Consider the following 20,883-nt stretch of genomic DNA (forward strand, 5'->3'; position numbering starts at 1 on the left):
TTATCTTATATTTTGGAAATGTACATCCATTTTTTTCCCTTTAGATTTTTTTGGGGGCCCCCAAGAGAGTGGGGCCCTAAGCTATAGCTTGTTTAGCTTACATGTAAATCCAGCACTGCACGCGAGGTGCCTTGGGATGTAACCCCCACATAACAGGGCTGGGCTGGGTGGGCTGCCAGTAGTTCACTAAGCTTTTAGTAGTTCAAGTTCCCAATCAAGTGTCATCTGCGAGCCTTGGGGAAGGCACCAAAATCACACCTTGGCATAACTGTTGCTTTGCAGTTTTTCTTCAAAACAAGCCACCCCAGAGCATTTCCAAAGGTACTTCAAGTCAGCTTGAGCATTTGACAGCATTCAACACACATCATTAGCATAAAATCATATACCTCGGGTTACATACGCTTCAGGTTACATACGCTTCAGGTTACAGACTCTGCTAACCCAGAAATAGTGCTTCAGGTTAAGAACTTAGCTTCAGGATAAGAACAGAAATCGTGCTCTGGCGGCATGGTGGCAGCAGGAGGCCCCATTAGCTAAAGTGGTGCTTCAGGTTAAGAACAGTTTCAGGTTAAGAACGGACCTCTGGAACGAATTAAGTACTTAACCTGAGGTACCACTGTATTTACTTTAGCTGACTTCTGCCTGACTGGAAAATAACAGTGTTCATACCACCCACCCCCCAAAAACACAACCCCTCACCAACCTGGAGTGGCGCTAGGTGTAATATGACATTGGCCAAGCGAAGGATTTGGCAAGGAAATCATAAAAGGGGGAAAGGTGGTGTAAATAAATTAAGACCGTTCTAGAACATTACCTATCCAACTCTTTAATTAGCAACAATAAAATCTGACATAAAAAAAAATAAAAACAAGGGAGGGAGGGTGAAAAAGGAGAGAAAAATACTTCACATCTTCAAAGTTCATTTTGTGATAGCAGAAACTCATAATTCAATGCCAGTCCTTGGGCATTCGGGGCGACCATCAAAAGACAAGAGCAGAGCAAAACGGCCCAGTTCTCTGCTGCCTCGGAAGGCCTGCAGTCCCTGTGACTTTGGGCTCAGTCTCATACAATATGAAGGGTTTTGAAAGCTGCAACGACTTGCTTCTCCTTTTCGTGCCTGTTCTGCAGGGATTCGAGAGATGAAATGGGAGGAAGATTCTCTCCGTTTAAGGTGCGCGCCAGGTTCTTTTCGTCCTTGGGCTCTTGTTCCGACGGCCTCGACACATATAGCTTGGGCTTGGGGATGGTCTTGGCGTACTCTAGGGCCTGAAGGAAGCAAATGAAAAAAATCAATGAACACAGCAGGGGGAACACTGCGCTTCCCAGGAAAGGGCACAGTTACACATCCAGCATCTACTTCACATCTGGAAGTGCCGGTGGCTGGGTTCAGTTTTCAAGTGGGAAGCCATAAGCTGGAGGAGGGGTGCTTAACCTTCTCCCTGGCTTATGTTTCCACATAATGACCCCCCCCCAGTCACACACTGCCCAACCTCCCCAGCTGGGATTCCACATGCAAGTTTGGAATATGGGAGAAAAGTAACTAGGGTTGGGGAAATCTAAAAAATTGAGAAGTGGGTGGTGGACAGGTTAAGGATGCTTTACCATGCCTGCCATCTTCCCAGCCACTGGTCTGCTGAAATCACCTTCATGCTGCTTTAAGGGAGAAGCAGCAGGTGAACAGAGATAACCATTCATTAAGTGGTAATTTACCGCGTGAACTGCATGTTTTACAGCACAGAGAGCCTCTGTGGGCACGTCCAAGTGGCAGTTTATCGACTTGGCATTCCTCATGCATAAAAGCTTTGCTTAGTGCCTGCACCACACCATCTTTTCATCAAAAGGCCACCTCAAACCATCTCCCCGCTTAATCTGGATTCAAAGTTTCCAGTGGAAAATCCATTATGTAAATAAAATCCTAGAGAAATGGCAAAAGTGGATTGAGTTGAGGTGTGAGGAAGTGGGATGGGCTTTTAATGAGAATGGTGTTGCATGGATGATGCAAAAAACACACAAACCACTTGCATGTGATGCATGAGCAATAAACTGCCACATGGAAGCATCCTATGTGCTGTGGACTCAAGGAAAAGGGCTGAACCATCCAGTGCCTCTTATCCCTCTGCTTGCTGAGTTTCTCTTTCTGGGAGCTGACTCACCTTCTGCCTGGACAGGGCTGATTTGTTGTCGTGCCTCAGCTGCGGTTTCCGAGCGCTCGAGATGTTCTTCATGTTGTGTTCCTTAACCTGCTTGGCATATTCCTTCTGTTGCTTCATCTTTTCGGACTGTTGGGAGACAAATGGCAGTAGTCGAAGGACTGTTTAACAAGTCTGGGATGGATACTGTAAGGATGCGGTGTGATGGTTGGTGATAAATTTAGGGACAAGAGCAGGGACTGTTATTGGACTCTCAATTCTCCCTATCAGCTCTGCCAAGCATGGCCAATGGTCCGGGATGATGGGAGCTGTGGTTCAGAAATATCTGGAGGACACTGTCATAATAATAATAATAATAATAATAATAATATCTTTATTGTCATTGCCCCCTCTCAGGGACAACGAAATTACTGCTTCTGGAAGAGGATAGAGTGCTGGACTTCTTAAACCCAGGAGACCTGGGTTTAGAAATCCCTGCTCGGGAGTACAAAGATCAGTGGGTGGTATTTGTCAAAGCATGGGCTCTCGCCCTAGCCTACATCACAGGAATGTTGTGAAGATGAAATGGGGTTTATGCCACCATAAACATCTTGAGGAACACACAGGATACAAACATGACTGACTTAAATTATCTTCTGTTCTCTTTTGTGTTTCTGATTGTGTGGACAGATCACCCAGCTTACTTTGAGGGTGTGGATAGGACACTTAAAGAGAAGTCACTGAGAGTTTAGCTCACTTTTGGCTTCATAAATGACATGACAGATGGATATTCTATCAAGCTGAACAGGACTATCAGCGACCATTCTTGCCCCTCCTCTCATGTTCCAGGCAGGTTGTTCATCTTTTATGTTTTTAAAACAACAGAAACAGTTATACAGTGGTACCTCCGGTTACAAACTTAATACATTCTGGAGATCCATTTGTAACCCAAAACTGCTCGTAACATGAGGCGCGCTTTCGCTAATGGCACCTCCCACTGCTGCCATGCTGCTGGCACGCGACTTCCGCTCGCATCCCGGGGAAAAGGTCGCAACTGGGAGCATCTACTTCCAGGTTAGCGGAGCTTATAACCCGCAGCGTTCACAAGGGGGATGGTACATAACACAAGGTTCCACTGTATATCCATCTGCCTTATTTCAACAATGGAGACATGTTCAAACTCAAGCTTATTTATGCATTAAATTTATATAGCTACCCATCAATAAATAGCCCCTGGGTGGCTTACAAGCAATACAATATTAAAAATTTCAATATTTAACTACTGAAATTTATAGTAGGTGGGTGGGACTTTCCTTAGAAATGATTTTACATCTTAGACGCCACTTGTGCCATTCCAGTCATACCCAGTGATGGATTAACCACTGGTCTGAAGAAGCACGTGCTTAAATCTTTAAATCTTTATTTTATGGTTTAATATTTTTTTTATTTAAAAAATCATATTGAGGAGGGCGTATAACCTTTTCAGTGCTCATGGCTAATAATAATAACAACAACAACTATAACAACAACCACCACCACAACAAAAAATATTAAAAACACGATAAAACATCATTGTGGCCCTAGTCATACCAGAATGGCATTTTATGCTTGACACGTAATTTTATGGAGAGACAAAACCTCATGGTTTCACGAAGGCTGTATGTGTAGCTATGGATTTCTGCATTTATTCCCATTTCAGCTGTCCAATCTGCTTCATTTCACACACAAGGCCAAAGGAATCAAAGCAGCTTTTAAAGTACTCTGGACCGGTGCTGTCTGCTGAATTATTTCCCCCACTGCTACACCCCGCGGTGCTCTCCTAGACTGCAAATGCTATATCACTGTTGTCTTATCAGTAGGGTGGAAGGGCAGCCAGGATTATGTTCTCCCATCTATCTGCTCAGAGCATCTTACAAAATCATCTCCGGTAAAGGGGGAGAAAAGAGGCTTCTTTCAGGCCCTTTCTTGGATGATTGGCTCCATCTTCTTCTTTGGTCCAGCAGCACCTGATGTTTCTTAACAGGGCCTAATGTGCATTCAGCTACTCTACGGCTACATTTGCTCTGCTGTGTTTACTTTCATTTTCCTCCCTTCTGCAATAAAGCCAGGCCATCTGAATTCGCAAGGGCAGCTCAATTGCATTAAAGTAATGCACACTTGAACCAGCCGGAAGAGAATAAACTTGGGTGTACTTATCTGCAATTGGAATTCTCCACAGGTGAGTATCGACTAATGGATACCTTTGCCAAAGGGCAAAGAAAACGGCAGATTGAAAATATGATCTATTTTGAATGCGCCTGAGTTCGGAGCACACAGTGTCTGCCCCTGCCCCCACCTCTGTTTCTTTGGGTCAGGAAGAACAAAGAGAACCACAGGGATGGATGGGAGCAGATCATCTAGTCTAGATTCCCTCAGGCTGCCCCCACCAAGATGTTTTGGGGACTCCAGTCCGCATCAGCCCCAGACATAATTGCCATTGATGAGGGATGATGGGAGTCCAAGTCTCCACACCATTCCCGACTTTAAAAACCTCCACTGCCCCCAATTTCAAATTCATTGTCCCTCAGGGATGCTGCTACATAACACAAAGGATTCATTCGGGAACAGCCCCAGAGTACAAATTTGTGTACCATTTGCAGGTGCTAATTTAAAGGTATAGATGCCTCCAGGAAAATGAAGACAGTGGGGGTGGCTGGGGTCTCACCAGGACTGTGCTTCCTTGGGGGAAGGGGGAGGGAAAGGGACAGGCACCTTAGGCTACCCCCATCCCAATTTTTCTGATTGTAAGTTGATTTAACTGATTTTAATACTGCGTTTTTACATTGTTGTGACTTGCCCTAGGAGCTAGTGGTGAAGGGCGGGTAACAAATCTAATAAATTAACAAATCAATTAAAAATATAGTAGTAGCAGTATCAGTAACAACAACAACAGCCTGTATCCAAAGTAGCACTGGTGGAGTTCTGCTGGCCTAGTAGCATTTGTGTTTCCTTTCGTCCCTCCAGAGCCGATTTTGGAAGCACACCAGAGGCTTCAGGGGAGAGGAGAGGTCCATTCTGATAGTGTACATCACTTGTTCTAGTGGAAGGGGAGCATTGGATACCGCCCAATATTAAATATATTAATATTAACAACAATAATATTGCACCTGTTGTTGTGCCCACTGCAGGGCAGTTGCAAGATGTGCAAAAATTTTTTTTATTTTTTTTATTGCCATGCATGCTGCTTACTTTCTCTTTGATGGTTTCATAGTCAGGTCCAAGGCCTCCAAGCTTGAGGTCCATCTTCATGTAGCCTTTTGTCCTGGAACTCTAAGCAGAGAGTTGGGATGTTGGGATGAAGTTTTGCTTTCTGAGCAAAAGGCAAAGACCTCCACCATTCATTGTTAGAAGACTTATTTAACCAGGACTGCAAGGATCAATAATGACCACAGGAAGAGCAGGAAAAACAACAACAACTGGAGAGGGGCCTTGAAGATATTCCCCATGACATTCAAACTCGTGAAACTGTGGTTGGTTGAAACTCGAGTTAGTGAACAAGTGAGCACCTGAAACTTTGCTTTGATCCTGGTTTGCTTTCACTAACTAGAGCATAAACAAGCCACAGTTCCTTGAGTTTGGGAACATTAAGAGAAACTGTGGTTTGTTCAGGACTGGAATAAAGCTTTTGATTTCCTCTGGCATGCACAAGAGGAGGACAAGGTATGACACATGAGCTCCTTGTGATAACTTCCTCCTGTATGGGAAACAGTAGCTTCCTGTGACAACTCAGCTGAGCCAAAGACAACCCAAGCGTTGACAGGAAGGCTCTGAATTTGCTGCATAGGCCCAATTGCAAACTCAGGAACTGCAATAGGAAGGGGGTTCTTACTTTTAGGTTTTCTGGTGAGCGTGTCTGGGCTCTCACTTGCAACACACAACTTTAACTGCCGAGATACAAATTTCTGTTTGCTCTGAAGCATCCAGCAAAATAGCCCCAGAGAATTTGGCTGTGAGAGTCCCACCCACAGGCTGGGGGAAAAGGAAGACTTGGGCCAGAAGCTTGATAAGGAAAACTAGAATTAGAAACTGATATCCCTTTCTGTCAAGGATCATTTTCACAACTTGGTGTTGTTGTGGCTGTCTTTGAGAAAAATGTAAACATTTCCAGCAAGCAAGCAAGGAGAACTTCTCAAAAGTTGGGGGCCAGGTTGCATTATGAATGGCAACCCTCTGTGAAATTCTTCAGAAGCCTGCGTGTTAAGACCGATTTCCAAAAAAGGAAACAAAAGATGATAGTCTGGATATGGAGGAAGAGAAAGGGAAGGAAATCTGCCCTGCAGTTATGGTTCTAATCCAGCTAACCCCCTTCTTAGGGGCAGTGAAGCAGCAATCCACAAAGAGCCATCTGAGTCATCACTCATGGACAATTATTTCAGCTTAGCCTGTCTGCTCTGGGGCCAGAAGCCAGCTTCTTAAACATTACAATTTGTCATGGGTGCATGAGGATATTTTTCAAAATCGTCCTGTCCCAGTTTCAGGATGTAATTGTTACTGCATGGAGTCTGGACATGCTGTTGAGAAAAGGAACCACAAAATCAAAGCTGTAGTGAACTGGGACCCTGGTTAAGTTTGTTGTGAGAATATCTGAGCTTCAGGAATCCTGTAGCATCCGATGGGTTTCGGTTTATTTTCCTTGGGAAGCGGGGTGGGTATATTGAGGAGCAAAATGGGCATGGCAAGGGTAATGGTTCCCTCTCGGACTTGCAGCCTGGCTTCCTGCTGATGTATATAAATGGCTGTGTTTGAAACCATTTTACGGATCCAACAGCTTAAAGGTGAAACTGCCCCCTGCATCCTTCTGTATGACAGATCTCATAACGCGGCAGCAGGAAGAAGTGGCAAATGGATTGGTAAGCACAGTGGTTTCCAAAGTTTTTTGGGGCCGCTGTCCCTTTGCGTCCATAAACTCCTCCTCAGTGCCTTCCACTAAGGAAGATACTAACTCAAAATTCAAAACAGTAATAATTTCCAATTAAAACTACCGTAGATTCTGGCGTATAAGACGACTTTTTAACCCCGGAAAACAGGTTAAAAAGTCAGGGGTCGTCTTATACACCGGGAGCCTGCTTTGGAAGCAGCAGCAGTGGGCAGTGGCCTCCGCACCGGGAGGAAGCTGCCTGGCAAAGCTGCCCAGCAATGCTAAGCTGGCTTCACTGGGCGGCTTCCTCCTGGCGCGGAGCTGCCCAGCATATTAGGCGACTGGGCTTATAAGACGAACCCCCAAATTGGCAGCTGCCAATTTGGGGGGTCATCTAATACGCCCAGTCACCTAATACGCCGGAATCTACGGTATTTAGCTTTATTAAACAAACAAACAAACAAACAAACAAACAAACAAACAAACAACTGGTGTACTTGCTCTGGTAAAACCAGCTTCTCAAAGCTTGATAGTCATTTATACATCCTGTGCCCCGCTAGGTAACTGCCTGCCCCCCCCCCCCGGTGCTACCATCTACTTAGGGAACCACTGATTAATTTATTTTTGGTAAGACATTATTAAAGCTTTTTTTTTTGGTAATGCAATAAGACAAAAGAAAGTAATCTAAATTAAAACAAAAACGGAGAAACAAAGAGAAAAGGAAACACACAATCCTCTCTTAAAGGTGGGAACCACTGATTCAGAAGGAGGTGATCAGGATCTTTTTCATTGTTGCTCAAGGAACTGAGAGGCAGAATTCCTTGCAGATCTATCACAAAACACTAGGAGACCACAGGCCTGCTTCCACCCACCCCTGCTCTGCTTGATGCTCTTCCTAGCTTACCTTCCTGTTCTCCTTCCTCTCCTTCTGCTTTTCCATCTGAATCAAGTAGCCTTCGGAATTGCTGCGGCTCAGAATGGGCTGGCGGGTCTGTTCACAGCTCTCCATGTTGAGTTGCGAGTCGCTCTCTCCCCTCTGTATAATGGGAGGAAACATGGCCGTGAACTGGCTCACAGCGAGGTGATCATCTGCCAGCTGAGAGATTTCTCGGTGATGCCGCTCTGCCGCCTGGATGAGCCGGGTGGCTGGGGAAAGGGCTCTTACAGGGGTGTGAGCAGGTGGATGGGACAGCCTCAAGGAAGAAGAGCAGGAAAAGGGAAGCAAAAGGAAACAAAGTAAAAAGGAAGACCATGGAAAACAGCAGCGGGGTGAGAATCATTTTTAGACCTATCTAGGTAGTCATATAGGGACGTGGGTGGCGCTGTGGTCTAAACCACAGAACCTAGGGCTTGCTGATCAGAAGGTCGGCGGTTTGAATCCCCGCGATGGGGTGAGCTCCTGCCCACCTAGCAGTTTGAAAGCACGTCAAGTGCAAGTAGATAAATAGGTACCGCTCCGGCGGGAAGGTAAACGGTGTTTCCGTGCGCTGCTCTGGTTCACCAGAAGTGGCTTAGTTATGCTAGCCACATGACCCGTAAAAAACTGTCTGTGGATGAACGCTGGCTCCCTCGGCCTATAGAGCAAGATGAGCGCCGCAACCCCAGAGTAGTCCACGACTGGACCTAATGGTCAGGGGTACCTTTACCTTTACCTAGGTAGTCATATGCGTTGGGAGTTGGGTAAGGTATAGCAACAGTACCACCCTATTTTGCCTTTGTCAGACCCCATGCAGAGTACCTTGTCTAGTTCTGGGCACCACAGATTAAGAAATATATTGACAAGCTGGAACGTGGGCAGAGGAGGGCAACCAAGATGACCAAGGGTCTGGAAACCAAGCCTTATGAGGAACAGTTGAGGGACTTGGGTATGTTTCGCCTGGAAAAGAGGAGTCTAAGAGAAGATATGATAACCATCTTCAACTATTTAAAGGCCTGTCATATGGAAGGTGGAGTAAGCATAGTTTTCTGCTGCTCCAGAGGGTAGAATCTGAACTGATGGCTTCAACTGCAAGAAAGGAGATTCCATCAGAACTTCCTGACAGTAAGAGCTGTTTGACAGTGAAACAGACTTCTTTAGAAGGTGGTGGACTCTCCTTCAATGGAGATTTTAAGACAGAGGTTGGATGGCCACCTGTCATGGATGCTTGAGTTAAGATTCCTGCACTGAAGGAGGTTGGACAAGGTGACCTCTGGGGTCCCTTCCAGCTCTAGGATTCTATGATTCCATGATATATATTGCAGTGGAGTGTGGAAATAAGCAGCCTGTTAAGACGACAGCTGGTTGGAAAAACAAAAAGCTGCTATGAGTTGGGAGGTCAGTCTGGATGTAATCCCTTTCAGAACCTGCAATCCTGTATTTGGTGGGGTAGAATGTATAAGATCAAGCTTGCCAAACCAGTTCCTTTGTCAAGGTGACGGCTTTGGCTGGCTAGTTAAGTACCATGAGATAGCATAACCAAATAAGTTTCTCTGTGCTGTAAAACAAATGAGTGAGCCTTCCCCGCTACTCCACTCACTCCACTGGCTGCTAAGTGGGATAACAAAGCCTGTGTGTGTGTATGTGTGAAAGAGAGATGAAGATGCATGCTGAATGCTAGAAGCAGCACAACAAAATATTTTTTTAGAAAAAAGCTCTTACAGTGGATGAGAGGTATTTGCAAGACAATTGTATAGGTAAAAACATGGGCAATATGGCGGAAAAGTTAGTATCTGTTATGTGCTAATTGGGGACCACAGTCCGTATTCATGGCAATTTCAGGCACAAATCAAGAGAAAATGAGCAAATACTAGCTATATATCCAGAGCCGTCTTTCCCATTGGTGTTAGGGGTTCGTTGCACCAGGACGCTGGCCTCTCAGGGGCGCCCTAGCGAGTGGGGGAGCTGCTCGGCTTTGCCGGCAGCCTCCCCTTTCCCTGCATGCCCGCCAGCTGCACCCCACCAACTATATGGCTGGCGGGCATGCAGCTTCCTTCCCAAGCCTCTGCAGGAGGAGAGCGACCCCTGCAGAGGCTTAGGGTGGAAACTTCCCTCCCAAGCCTCTGCATCTGCTAAAGACTGCCCTGCTCCCTGTCGCTGTCCTCCTCCTGCTTCCTGGCAAAAGGTGGTGCGTAGCCTTCCTGGGCTGCCTTCTCAGGTGCCCCAAAGCCAGAGAGCATGTCTGCCAGCACATTTTCCTGCTTAATCGCCGCTGCCACGGCAGGGATCGGGGCGGTGGGGGAGGCAGAGGACATTTTCTACCACCCCGTCCCTTGTTTCGGAGTTGCCAGGGGGCGCCAGAGGGATCTTTTCACCATGGCACCGGATATGCTTAAGACAGCCCTGTATATATCTACAATGCTCTCCTGATTCTCTGACTCTTTTAATAATATTGATTATCCTGCATCCTTACTCTGAGTTACCAGAAACATAGCTGCCGAGGGTCTTCTTTGTATAAATCTGTCTGGGGTTCCAAGACAAAACTTCTCCGTTTACAGGCTGTTGAAGATTAGCATTGTAGGCATCTGAAAAGCTCTTGTGCCCTATGAGGTTCCAACACTTGCCATGTCTGGCGGTAGACCGAGGCTCTGAAACTGTACGCCTATAGGGATACTGGTGGTGGGACCCAGAAGCGTTTTCAGGATCACATTGGTATTTCTTCTTCTTTTCACCAGTACTTGGTGAAGGAAACCCTGTGAAGTTCTGGTAGGAGCTTGGCTGAAGAGGATTCCTAGCAAAGGTCAAGTTCATGGAATTTTGCTTGCCATCCCGATGAACAACATTGGCCGAGTCTGGAGAGAACGGGCTGTCCTGACCAGACCTCTTGGCAGCTGAAGGAGTGGCAAATGGATTTGGATGCAACCTGTGATGCAATGGACGTCTGGCGTCCTGCTCCAAATCAGGCACTTCTCTATAAGAGCTGGAATCTGCACAAGCGTTCTCAAATTCTAACAGATTGTGACATCCACCATACTGGCTTCTTAGTTCTACTTGGGCTCCCAATGGATGCTGGAGAGAGCTTTCTTTTGGGGGTGCAGCTTGGCTTGGGTCTGTTCTGCCCGTCCCGGGCCACTGGTATGGGTGAGCCTAAAACAAGCAAACAAAGTTATCGTGAAACTCAATATATATTGCATTCATGAAGAATCATGTTTTGAAAATGCTGGCAAGCAACACAAGTGACGCTTCTTTATTATGACATCTTTATCCCAGCCTCTCCAAGGGAGGGATTGCTATGTGGGTTAGGCTTAGAGAGCATGACTGACCCAGTGAAAACGCCACAGCATAGTGGGGATTTGGAACCCAGTGCTAGTCCAACACACTAACTGCTATACCATGCAGGCTGCCACACTATATGCAACAGCTGCCCTAAACCTGGATGGCGATGGGGCCTTTTTGTGCATGTACCTATCAAATAAAATTTGATACCAATGTGTTATAGTGGAGAGAGTTTTGGAAGTGAGTCAGGGAGACCCGGGTCCAAATCTCTGGTCAGCCAAGAGGCTAGTTGGATGGCTTTAGGACAATCTACCATCTCTCAGGTTGTAGTGATGAAATGGGAGAAGCTCTTGATGAGGATAAGCGAATAAAAAGAAATAGAATACAAATAGACGAACACTCATATAAAACCATGCCTAGCCACTGGGATGGGACGCAGGTGGCGCTGTGGGTTAAACCACAGAGCCTAGGACTTGCCAATCAGAAGGTCAGCGGTTTGAATCCCCGCGATGGGGTGAGCTCCCATTGCTCGGTCCCTGCTCCTGCCCACCTAGCAGTTTGAAAGCACGTTAAAGTGCAAGTAGATAAATAGGTACCACTCCAGCGGGAAGGTAAACAGCGTTTCCATGCGCTGTTCTGGTTCGCCAGAAGTGGCTTAGTCATGCTGGCCACATGACCCGGAAGCTGTACGCTGGCTCCCTTGGCCAATAAAGAGCAAGATGAGCGCCGCGACCCTAGAGTCGTCCGGGACTGGACCTAATGGTCAGGGGTCCCTTTACCCGCTGGGATATGGGCAAAGTGGCTGTAGTTGAATCCAAACAGGAATGAGGGGAAGACTCATAGACCTTGTGACTGAGGTAGATAGGGAGAGTGGAACTCTATGACCTTAAATAAAGTTGAGGTGCTCAAGGACTCATTGCTTTGAAACATCAGGTCAAGAGCAGGCTTGGCCAACTTTACTACTGCCTGTTAAAATTTGGAATTGTGATAATACTGATGAACCCTCTCGCCCTAATATTCCTCGGTGCCTCAATCTTCAAAAGAGTTAGCAACATAGCTTGTCAAGAATGCATGCTTTGCACCCACCGTGGAAGAATGGCAGATGAAAGTTATAGACTATATGAGACTGGCAGAGATGACCGGCAGAATCCGAGACCAGGGAAAAGAGACAGCGGAAGAAGAATGGAAAAAATTTAAAGACTATCTTAAGAAACATTGTAAAATTGTGGAATGCTGAGACGTTGTGGATTTGGAAAATATGAGGTTGAATGCTGTAACCATTATGTAATATGAAAAGAAAGGTTAAAATTTATTTATTAGAAATTAGGGAAGGATTTGTTGATCAAAATTAATTAGGGATTGGAATGCAGTAAGGGGAGGTATGAGGAGGTCGGGAAAATCTTTTATGAAAAAAGGGTTTGAAATTATACATGTGGTGTTTTGTGTGTTTTGTGTGTGTTTATGTTTTTTGTTGTGATTTGTGTCTTTATAATCTGTGAAAAGCTAATAAATATATATAAAAAAAAGAATGCATGCTTTGCTCATGACCTTGGCTGCATTCGATCCAGAGTCAAAATGAAGGCATCCGCCTTCCCTCCAAGTACCATGTAAACAAGCTTTAACCGCTGTGTATACCTCAAGTATTACACAAGTATATAATAATAATAATAATAATTTATTATTTATACCCCGCCCATCTGGCTGAGTTTCCCCAGCCACTCTGGGCGGCTCCCAATCAGTGTTAAAAACAGTACAGCGTTACATATTAAAAACTTCCCTGAACAGGGCTGCCTTAAGATGTCTTCTGAATGTCAGGTAATTATTTATCTCTTTGACATCTGATGGGAGGGCGTTCCACAGGGCGGGCGCCACTACTGAGAAGGCCCTCTGTCTGGTTCCCTGTAGCCTCACTTCTCGCAATGAGGGAACTGCCAGAAGGCCCTCGGCGCTGGATCTCAGTGTCCGGGCTGAACGATGGGGGTGGAGACGCTCCTTCAGGTATACAGGACCGAGGCCGTTTAGGGCTTTAAAGGTCAGCACCAACACTTTGAATCGTGCTCGGAAACGTACTAGTAGTAAGCAATCACTGCATGGCATTTTTGCATCTAATGGTTCTGCACAGGAACATTTGCAAGATTATCAGCTCATGCGAACTACATATGTTACAAGCAGAAAACGATTACTTCATGAAAAAGAAGCAAATTGGATTTTGTTTGTCCAGGACAAATTACGGTAAGTGTATGTGTGGTAAGCGGTCATCTTAAAGTTCAAGGACTGCTCCCTTCCTGCCTGCCTTCCAGCACAGTGCTTGCAGGCTCAGGGAAAAAAATGTGAAATTGAAAAATAATAATAATTCAATTTCAGAAGAGTTTTACATTTTTTCTGCATCAGTCACTTGTGCTCTACTGCATCCTAAAATAAACAAGGCAGCAATGTGTTGGTACAATCTTCCGTAGAAACAAACACCCTCCTCCCTAAGGAGGCCTGACACTAAAATGAAGAAGACTCGGGGATAAATTGTAAGTGCAAAAACACCAGTGTTAAAAAAATGAAGTCTTGGGGCACCCTGAAAAGTAACAAATCTATTATGCCAAAATTACCAAACAGCAACATTAGACCAAACAATGTTAGACTAATAAACTATTTTACTTCTTTCAAACTTAATTAATTAATCAGTCAGCAGATTCTTAATCCTCCTTTTTAGTAAATAATAATAATAATAATAATAATAATAATAATAATAATAATAATAATATTTTATTTATATCCCGCCATCCCCAGCCAAAGCCAGGCTCAGAGCAGCTAACAACAATAAAAATAGCAGAGTTTACATAAAATCACAGTCAATTAATTGAAATACATTCTAAAATCAATTCAGAATCAAATTAATGGCAACCATTGGGCTAGAGTTCTATGAGGATTACAGAAGGAGGGGGGTCAGAGTGTGCCTTGGCCAAAGGCCTGGTGGAACAGCTCTGTCTTGCAGTCCCTACGGAAAGATGTCAAGTCCTGCAGGGCCCTAGTCTCTTGTGATGGAGCGTTCCACCAGATCGGGGCCACAGCAGAAAAAGCCCTGGCTCTGGTTGAGGCCAGCCTAACCTCCCTGTGGCCCAGGATCTCCAATATGTTTTTATTTGAAGACCGTAATGTCCTCTGTGGGACATACCAGGAGAGGCGGTCCCGTAGGTATGAGGGTCCTAGGCTGTATAGGGCTTTTAACCAGCATCTTAAACCTGATCCTGTACTCCACCGTGAGCCAGTGCAGCTGGTATAGCACCGGGTGAATGTGCTCCCGCGGCAAGGACCCCATGAAGAGTCTCACTGCGGCATTCTGCACCTGCTGGAGTTTCTGGGTAAGTCTCAAGGGCAGCCCCACGTAGAGTGAGTTACAATAATCAAGCCTGGAAGTGACCGTCGTGTGGATCACAGTGGTTAGGTCAGGGCGACCTAGCAGTTGTAAAACTGACAGATGGTCAGTGCCATGTTAAAAGGCAAATCTTTTTTTCTTGGAGATTTTTATTAAAGTTTTTCATCATACAATAAAATAGGAGCTACAAAAAATGCAAATAGAAAAAGTAAAGTACAGACTCCTCTTAGTAATTCTTAGCCCTTACCATCCACAGAGGGATAGCAGCTCCTCCCAGCTCTCAGCTGGGACCTTTCCTTTCCCTTCCCAGCCCCTCACCCTGGAAGATGTACTTTTCCCTGTCTTCTACCCAGGGCCCTCCATTAACCATCTAACACCCCCAGGAGTATGCAATCCCTGGACCTTAATAGAGGCTCCAGATAGAGAAGGACTTCCGGGTTAGCGCCATCGACTAATGGCGGATTCCCTCTGAGCTCCGGAGGGAATCGGCTCCGCAGGATTGGGTCTTGCCGCTGCGGCGACGCGGGGACCCTCAAAAATCACAGGCGGTGAAGCCTGTGAACCTGGTGACTCGGCGGGCACCATTTGCGCCCCCGACCTGCGAAGGAGCCTTTTTAAAGGCTTCGGAACGGGGGACGGGGTGAGCGGCGCGGTGCTGAGAGTCGACTGCTTCTCCTGCGGAGTGAAGCCGCATTGCCATGGTCGGAGAGCGCTGACTTCTTCTTGTGAACAATTGGATTCTAAAAGTAACAACCCGTGAGTACTACGGAAATTGGAACTGTAAAGAATTTTTTTTTTAAGAATTAGGCACGATCGGGGCAGGTGTAAAAAGGAAGTCTGCCTCCCCGTCTTGTAAACAAGTTAAAGCAAGGACCTGCTAACTAAGGTCGAGAGAACCTCTTTTTTCCTTCTTTGGTAAAAGACTTTAATTTCAAGGTTTGGCAGTATAAGAAATCTTGCTGGAGGATAAAAAGCTAATTTTGGAAGCTGAAGTGCCACCCTCCTGGACCCTGGAGTGTTCCGCAAGAGAGCCTGTTGATGAGGTACTAAAGAGTTTGACAGCTGTCAAATTAGCTGTCAAGACGGAAAAAGAGAACTTTGTTTCTGTTGCTTCTGCTGGTTATATCTGTTACAATTTTGTTACAATTTGTTGAAAACAAGGAAGAACTAATACAAACTAACTGGATTTTTGGATTTGAACTGGAATGAATATTAAGAAACCAAAATCCCTCTAGAGGGGGTTTTGGGACATTACAAGAATGGCTGGAGGAGGGAGAATTCAGGCTGAATTGGACAGAGTCTTTGTTCTCTTGGGAAAGTTACAAGGCCAAATTGATGTTTTGGCTATAAATGTTACAACTCTGGACTCAACTGTAAACAATATCATTGAATCTGATAAGGATTTGAATCAGGAAGTTTATTCAACTGAACAGAAAGAGAAACTTGACAACTTTGAGAATTTGGAGAAGGAGACATATGTTGTCCCTGAAGAAAAGGAAGGAGGAGCTGTAATTCTGCAGATGATGAAGGAGGACTTGAGGTCTGACATGATGGTAATGAAGGAAAATAAGAACTTGATGTGGAAAATCTGGCCTGAATTGGAGATTGAAAAAAGGAGAGATCTCCTTATGTGGAGATCTGAAGACCTAAGGATTACAAATTTGCTTAAGGTGGAGGTTGGAGCCTCGGGGACATTTGGACTTGAAAGGAGTAAGAAACAAGATTTGGGCTCCACTTTTAAGTATGGAGGACTGGTTGGAAGAAACATGGATCCTGAAGGAGCTTCTCCAAGATTTGGTGTTTAATTTTAAGGACTATCAAAAAAACCGGCAGAGAGGAATTGAGAGAGAATTAAGAGCCTCGGATGTGAGATCTCCAGGCTAATACTAGATTAAGACTGATGGACATTTGTTGGGGACTGAAACTGGGAAAGGGGGGGTGGGGTTTGGGAATCCAAAGGGTACATAATTATAATGTGTTTTGTTTTTATTTTGTTTTTGTAATGTGTATGAAAATTGGGAAAATCGTGGAAGGGAATTTGGGTCGACTTTAGAAAGAATGTTTTAAGAATGTGTATTGATGTATAAGTATTGATGTTTAAGTTTGGATAAGGTAAAATTGGTTTTTAAAAATGAACTAAATTAAATGAAAATAAGGTTAGCAAAAATAAATTGAGGAAATGGATGAAAGAGAAAAAGTAAAATAATAATATGTTAAATTAAGTATAGAAATAGGTTAAAAATTATGGATAAGGATTTGCTGAATTAACAATTTGAACTGGAATACAAGAAAGGGAGGTATGAGGAGGTCAGGGAAATATGTTATTGAAAAATAGCTATTGTGAACATTATGTGTTTTTAATCTTTTTTGCTTTTTCCTTTTTGATTCTTTTTTATTGTATTAAATTTGAAAATCTTAATAAATATATATATTTTAAAAAAAACAGAGGACTCCAAAGAAAAAAGAAAAAGAAAAAGAGGGAAATTCTTCATATTCATCCATAAAAGAGAACATGCCTCTTTGAAGATGATGCTTACTAAATGACACATATGTGATCATCTAAAAATAAAGAAGGAAGCTGCTTCAGAACTCTTCATTTTGCCCATGTGCAAATTTAATCAGAGGAACATAGGAATCTGCCTTATAGCGAGTGAGACCAGTGGTCCACGCAGCTCAATATTGTCCACACTGACTGGCAGCCTTTCCCTGCCCTACCCTGAGATCTCACTGGTTGAATCTGGGACTTTCTGTATACAAGCGAATGCCTTACTACTGAGCTACAACCTGCCCTGGTATAACTGATGAGCCAAAGTTCCTTTAATTCTCCAACAGAAGAGATGTAACACTTGTGTTTAGAAAAGGCAACAAGATGAAGCAAATCGAGGACTGGTCTGAGGCATCGGGAGGAGGGTATGCTGCTTCTGCCACTGTGCCATGAAAATTAACGTGTGCTCTGTGTGTTCTTTATGCAAACGTCCATATTGGAAGAGTCTGAATCATACCAGCATTGTGCCTCCTCTGTCATAGGCACTCCTCTGAATATCAGCTGCTGCACTCAGGCCCCGTTTTCAGGTTCCCCACAGGCATCTGATTGGCCACCAAGGGGACAGGATGCTGGACTAGATGGGTCATTGGCCTGATCCCGCAAGCTCCCCTTGTGTTCCTATCTTAAGCTCACCTTTCCCCCCCTAGGGGTAGAACTGCCTGATCTGGCCTTTGGGGGAATGGACTTCTGTTCTGTGCCCACATCAAACATTGCTTTAGGTTCGGGGTGATGAGGGCAAAAGTTCAATCGGCTGCTTCTGGGCTTGTCCAAGGTGTTTTGCTCCTCCATGTAAAGGACAGGATGGCACCTTCCCCCGTTTCCATGTACAAAAGCCAACCAGGCTGATTGGCAGATGAAGATGATGGACTTTTCAGAGCTAGCTGACCTGACTGGAAGAATCCGCAACCAGAAAGAAGAGGAGTTCCAAGAGGACTGGAGGAAATTTAAGGATTATTTGAATAAATATTGTAACATAAAAAACTAGAAATTACTTGAAAGAAAACAACTAGGCCTAGGATTAAATTAAGCTATAATTAAATAAATGGGATTTAGAATGTTAAGAAAAGTGAATAAGATGGACTATAATTGGAAATTGTTTTAGTTTAATAATGATATTGGAAAGCTGTTACTTTTAACTACAAAGAAACTCAGAAGGGAGGGACTTGAGGAAGTCAACTAAGATGCTTAAAAGGTTGGATTTGTGAAAAATTAAGTTTGTTGTTATTGTTTATCTGTTTATCGTTTCCCCCCTTTTTTTCTTTCTCTGTTTTTGTGTACCACTCAGCTTTGTGGTTTTTGCTATCATTGTGGAAAATCATATATATATAAAAGCCAACCAGGCTGGCAGGTGAATCTGACTTTGACAGTGGCAATAAAAGAGGGCCTCATTCAAGGGCAACAGGCAAGCGAAGGTAGACCACAGGCAGGCTATGTAGCACACAAACAGCTCTCTTCACTCGCCGCCCCCTCTGCAACTGCCACCTGAGGCGCCTGACTCACTTTGCCTAATGGCAGTGCTGACCCTGGCTGAGTCAATGTCTGAATAGGAGCTAAGAGGTCTCCCTCGCCATTTTAAAGAACCATCAAACTCAAAATGGATTGCGGGGGGAAAGTTAAAGCTTCATCAAGTTCCAGTTAAGGCCTCAGGTGCCACTCCTCATGAGGTGAGACGCTGGACTCCCCAGAGGTAACGCACAAAGCCCTTCTCAATCCATTTAATCTTTGTCCGCACTGAACTCCTCCATTTCATCCTCCAGCCTCCCCAGGGTTCCTTTGTGTCCAACACTTGCATTGGAGACAGAGTGTATGCACTCAGAATAACTGCTTAATGGTAGGTATTAAGTCACATATAGAGCAGAATGTTTTAGTGAAAGCTTTAGCACTAGGGAATCCCAGCTCCCGGTGACAAGACGATAACCTGTTAGCCAGACCTTTTCTCTAGTGATTAGTGTTTATATGCAGAGCCAAATCTTGCTTATAGCCCTACAGTCTCGGCGTGAGACTGAGGCAAGCGGTGAGTTGGCCATCGCTTTCCTGCTTGGGTGCATTGAGTGGCGTTGTAAAAAGAAAAAAGGGGGGGAAATTAAAAATTCACTTTTCAGCAAAGAAAAACTTGCATCGCTTTACTGTTGCAGTGTAACATTCCTCCTTGGCTTGTCTCCTAAAGAGCGGGCAGCTGGAAACTCAAAACAGTATGTTCAAGAGGTTACAGCATAATCTCAAGCACACAATCCAACTAAAAAAAAAGAAAGAGAGAGAAATGGCCTTTCTCAAAGCCATCATATGAGGAGAGTCTTTGCCAGATACAGCTATACGTACAAGGGCTCTTGAAATACTGTTTTAAAAAATGTGGACAGATTAGGGGCAGAGCTCCCCTATACAATACCACTTGCCCCTATTGTATCCATCAGAACACTCACAGACCCTCCAAGTGTCCCTATTTTCCAGGGGTAAAACAACAACAGCAGCAGCAGCAGCAACAACAACATCCCTATTTTCATTGGAGAAATGTTGGAGGGTATGCACTCTGAAGAGACTTTCATGGGTGAAACTGACCCAGTTGAAAAGTACTGAATTTGAATGTTGATTCAAGAGTCAACAATTGCATGACCGCCTCTTCCCTACCCGGTCCCTGAGATCATTTTCTGAGGCCCTCCTTTGTGTGCCTCCTCCTTAAGAGGTCTGGAGGGTGGCTCCCCGTCTATGGAAAGCTCTCCCGAGGGAAGTTTGCCTGGTGCCTTCATTACACACCTTTAGGAGGCAGGAAAAAAATTTCCTTTTAAACCAGGCCTTTGGTTGATCTTATTGACATCCAACACCCTTTTAAAATGTGGATTTTTTTGGGGGGGTTATTGGGTTATTGATTTTGGTTTGATTTTATATGTTGTGGTCTTGTTGTGAACTGCCCTGAGGCCTCCGGGTATAGGGTGGTATATACTGTGAGTTGAATTAATAATTATAATAATATTCATAGAATCATAGCATTGGAAGGAATCCTGAGAACCATCTAGTCCAATTCCTTCCAATTCAGGCACAACAACAACAACAACAACAACAACAACAACAACAATTTATTATTTGTACCCCGCCCATCTGGCTGGGTTTCCCCAGCTACTCTGGGCGGCTTCCAACAAAGACCAAAAATACACTAAAATGTCACACATTAAAAACTTCCCTGAACATCTCAACTAAAGCATCCATAACAGATGACCAATCCTGTGATAGCTCTCCTTCACACACTCAACATTTGCCCAAATATATGCATTTTTATACACGTTGTTTGGTTGGAGAACAGTGTTACAAAATTCAGTGAAGGGTGAATTGCGAAGGATAGCAGAGTATCAGTCTGGGCATGGCAATTTGATGCGGCTTTACCTCTGAAAGAGAACTGAACTGAATTTCTCCTCCACCTCTGATCTTAACTCCTTGCTTCCAAGGCTCTGTGCTGCATCTGCAAAATGGCCACTTAACAGTGGTAGTGATGAAGTCTGGGGCAGGCAGATGGATCCTGATCCCTGTGCCATCTCCATGCTGGCACAGTGCAGAGGTGGATTCAAGGGAGCACGACTGGGTTGGCTGCACTGGGCACGGAGTCTCAGAGGGGCCACAGGGGGGTGCCACAACTATGATGTAGAATGGAAGGAGAGTGGCAGTGGAGCACTGAATTTTAGGGTGCCACTGAAATTTGAGACCCCCCAAGGTCTACCACTGCACAGTGATTAGGCCCGGACTGTGTCTGATGCTGACCAGTGC

At 44.7% G+C, this 20,883-nt stretch overlaps 1 protein-coding gene across 2 annotated transcripts in view; it reads right to left on the bottom strand.

Annotated features, from left to right (window-relative positions):
• Nucleotides 1-810: 810 nt before the first annotated feature.
• The window catches only part of JHY (junctional cadherin complex regulator), a 35,679-nt gene continuing 15,606 nt past the window's right edge, over nucleotides 811-20,883 (bottom strand). For both annotated transcript variants that reach the window (XM_053367177.1, XM_053367178.1), the window contains exons 4-8: nucleotides 10,416-11,089; nucleotides 7,931-8,219; nucleotides 5,358-5,438; nucleotides 2,154-2,279; nucleotides 811-1,266 (exon numbers count right to left, since the gene is read on the bottom strand). In XM_053367177.1, the coding sequence (XP_053223152.1) occupies nucleotides 1,063-1,266; nucleotides 2,154-2,279; nucleotides 5,358-5,438; nucleotides 7,931-8,219; nucleotides 10,416-11,089 (1,374 nt within the window). In that variant the 3' untranslated portion in view covers nucleotides 811-1,062. The remainder of the gene's footprint in view (nucleotides 1,267-2,153; nucleotides 2,280-5,357; nucleotides 5,439-7,930; nucleotides 8,220-10,415; nucleotides 11,090-20,883) is intronic.

Source organism: Podarcis raffonei, chromosome 15, assembly GCF_027172205.1.
Source record: "Podarcis raffonei isolate rPodRaf1 chromosome 15, rPodRaf1.pri, whole genome shotgun sequence".
In the NCBI taxonomy this organism is placed as follows: Eukaryota; Metazoa; Chordata; class Lepidosauria; order Squamata; family Lacertidae; genus Podarcis; species Podarcis raffonei.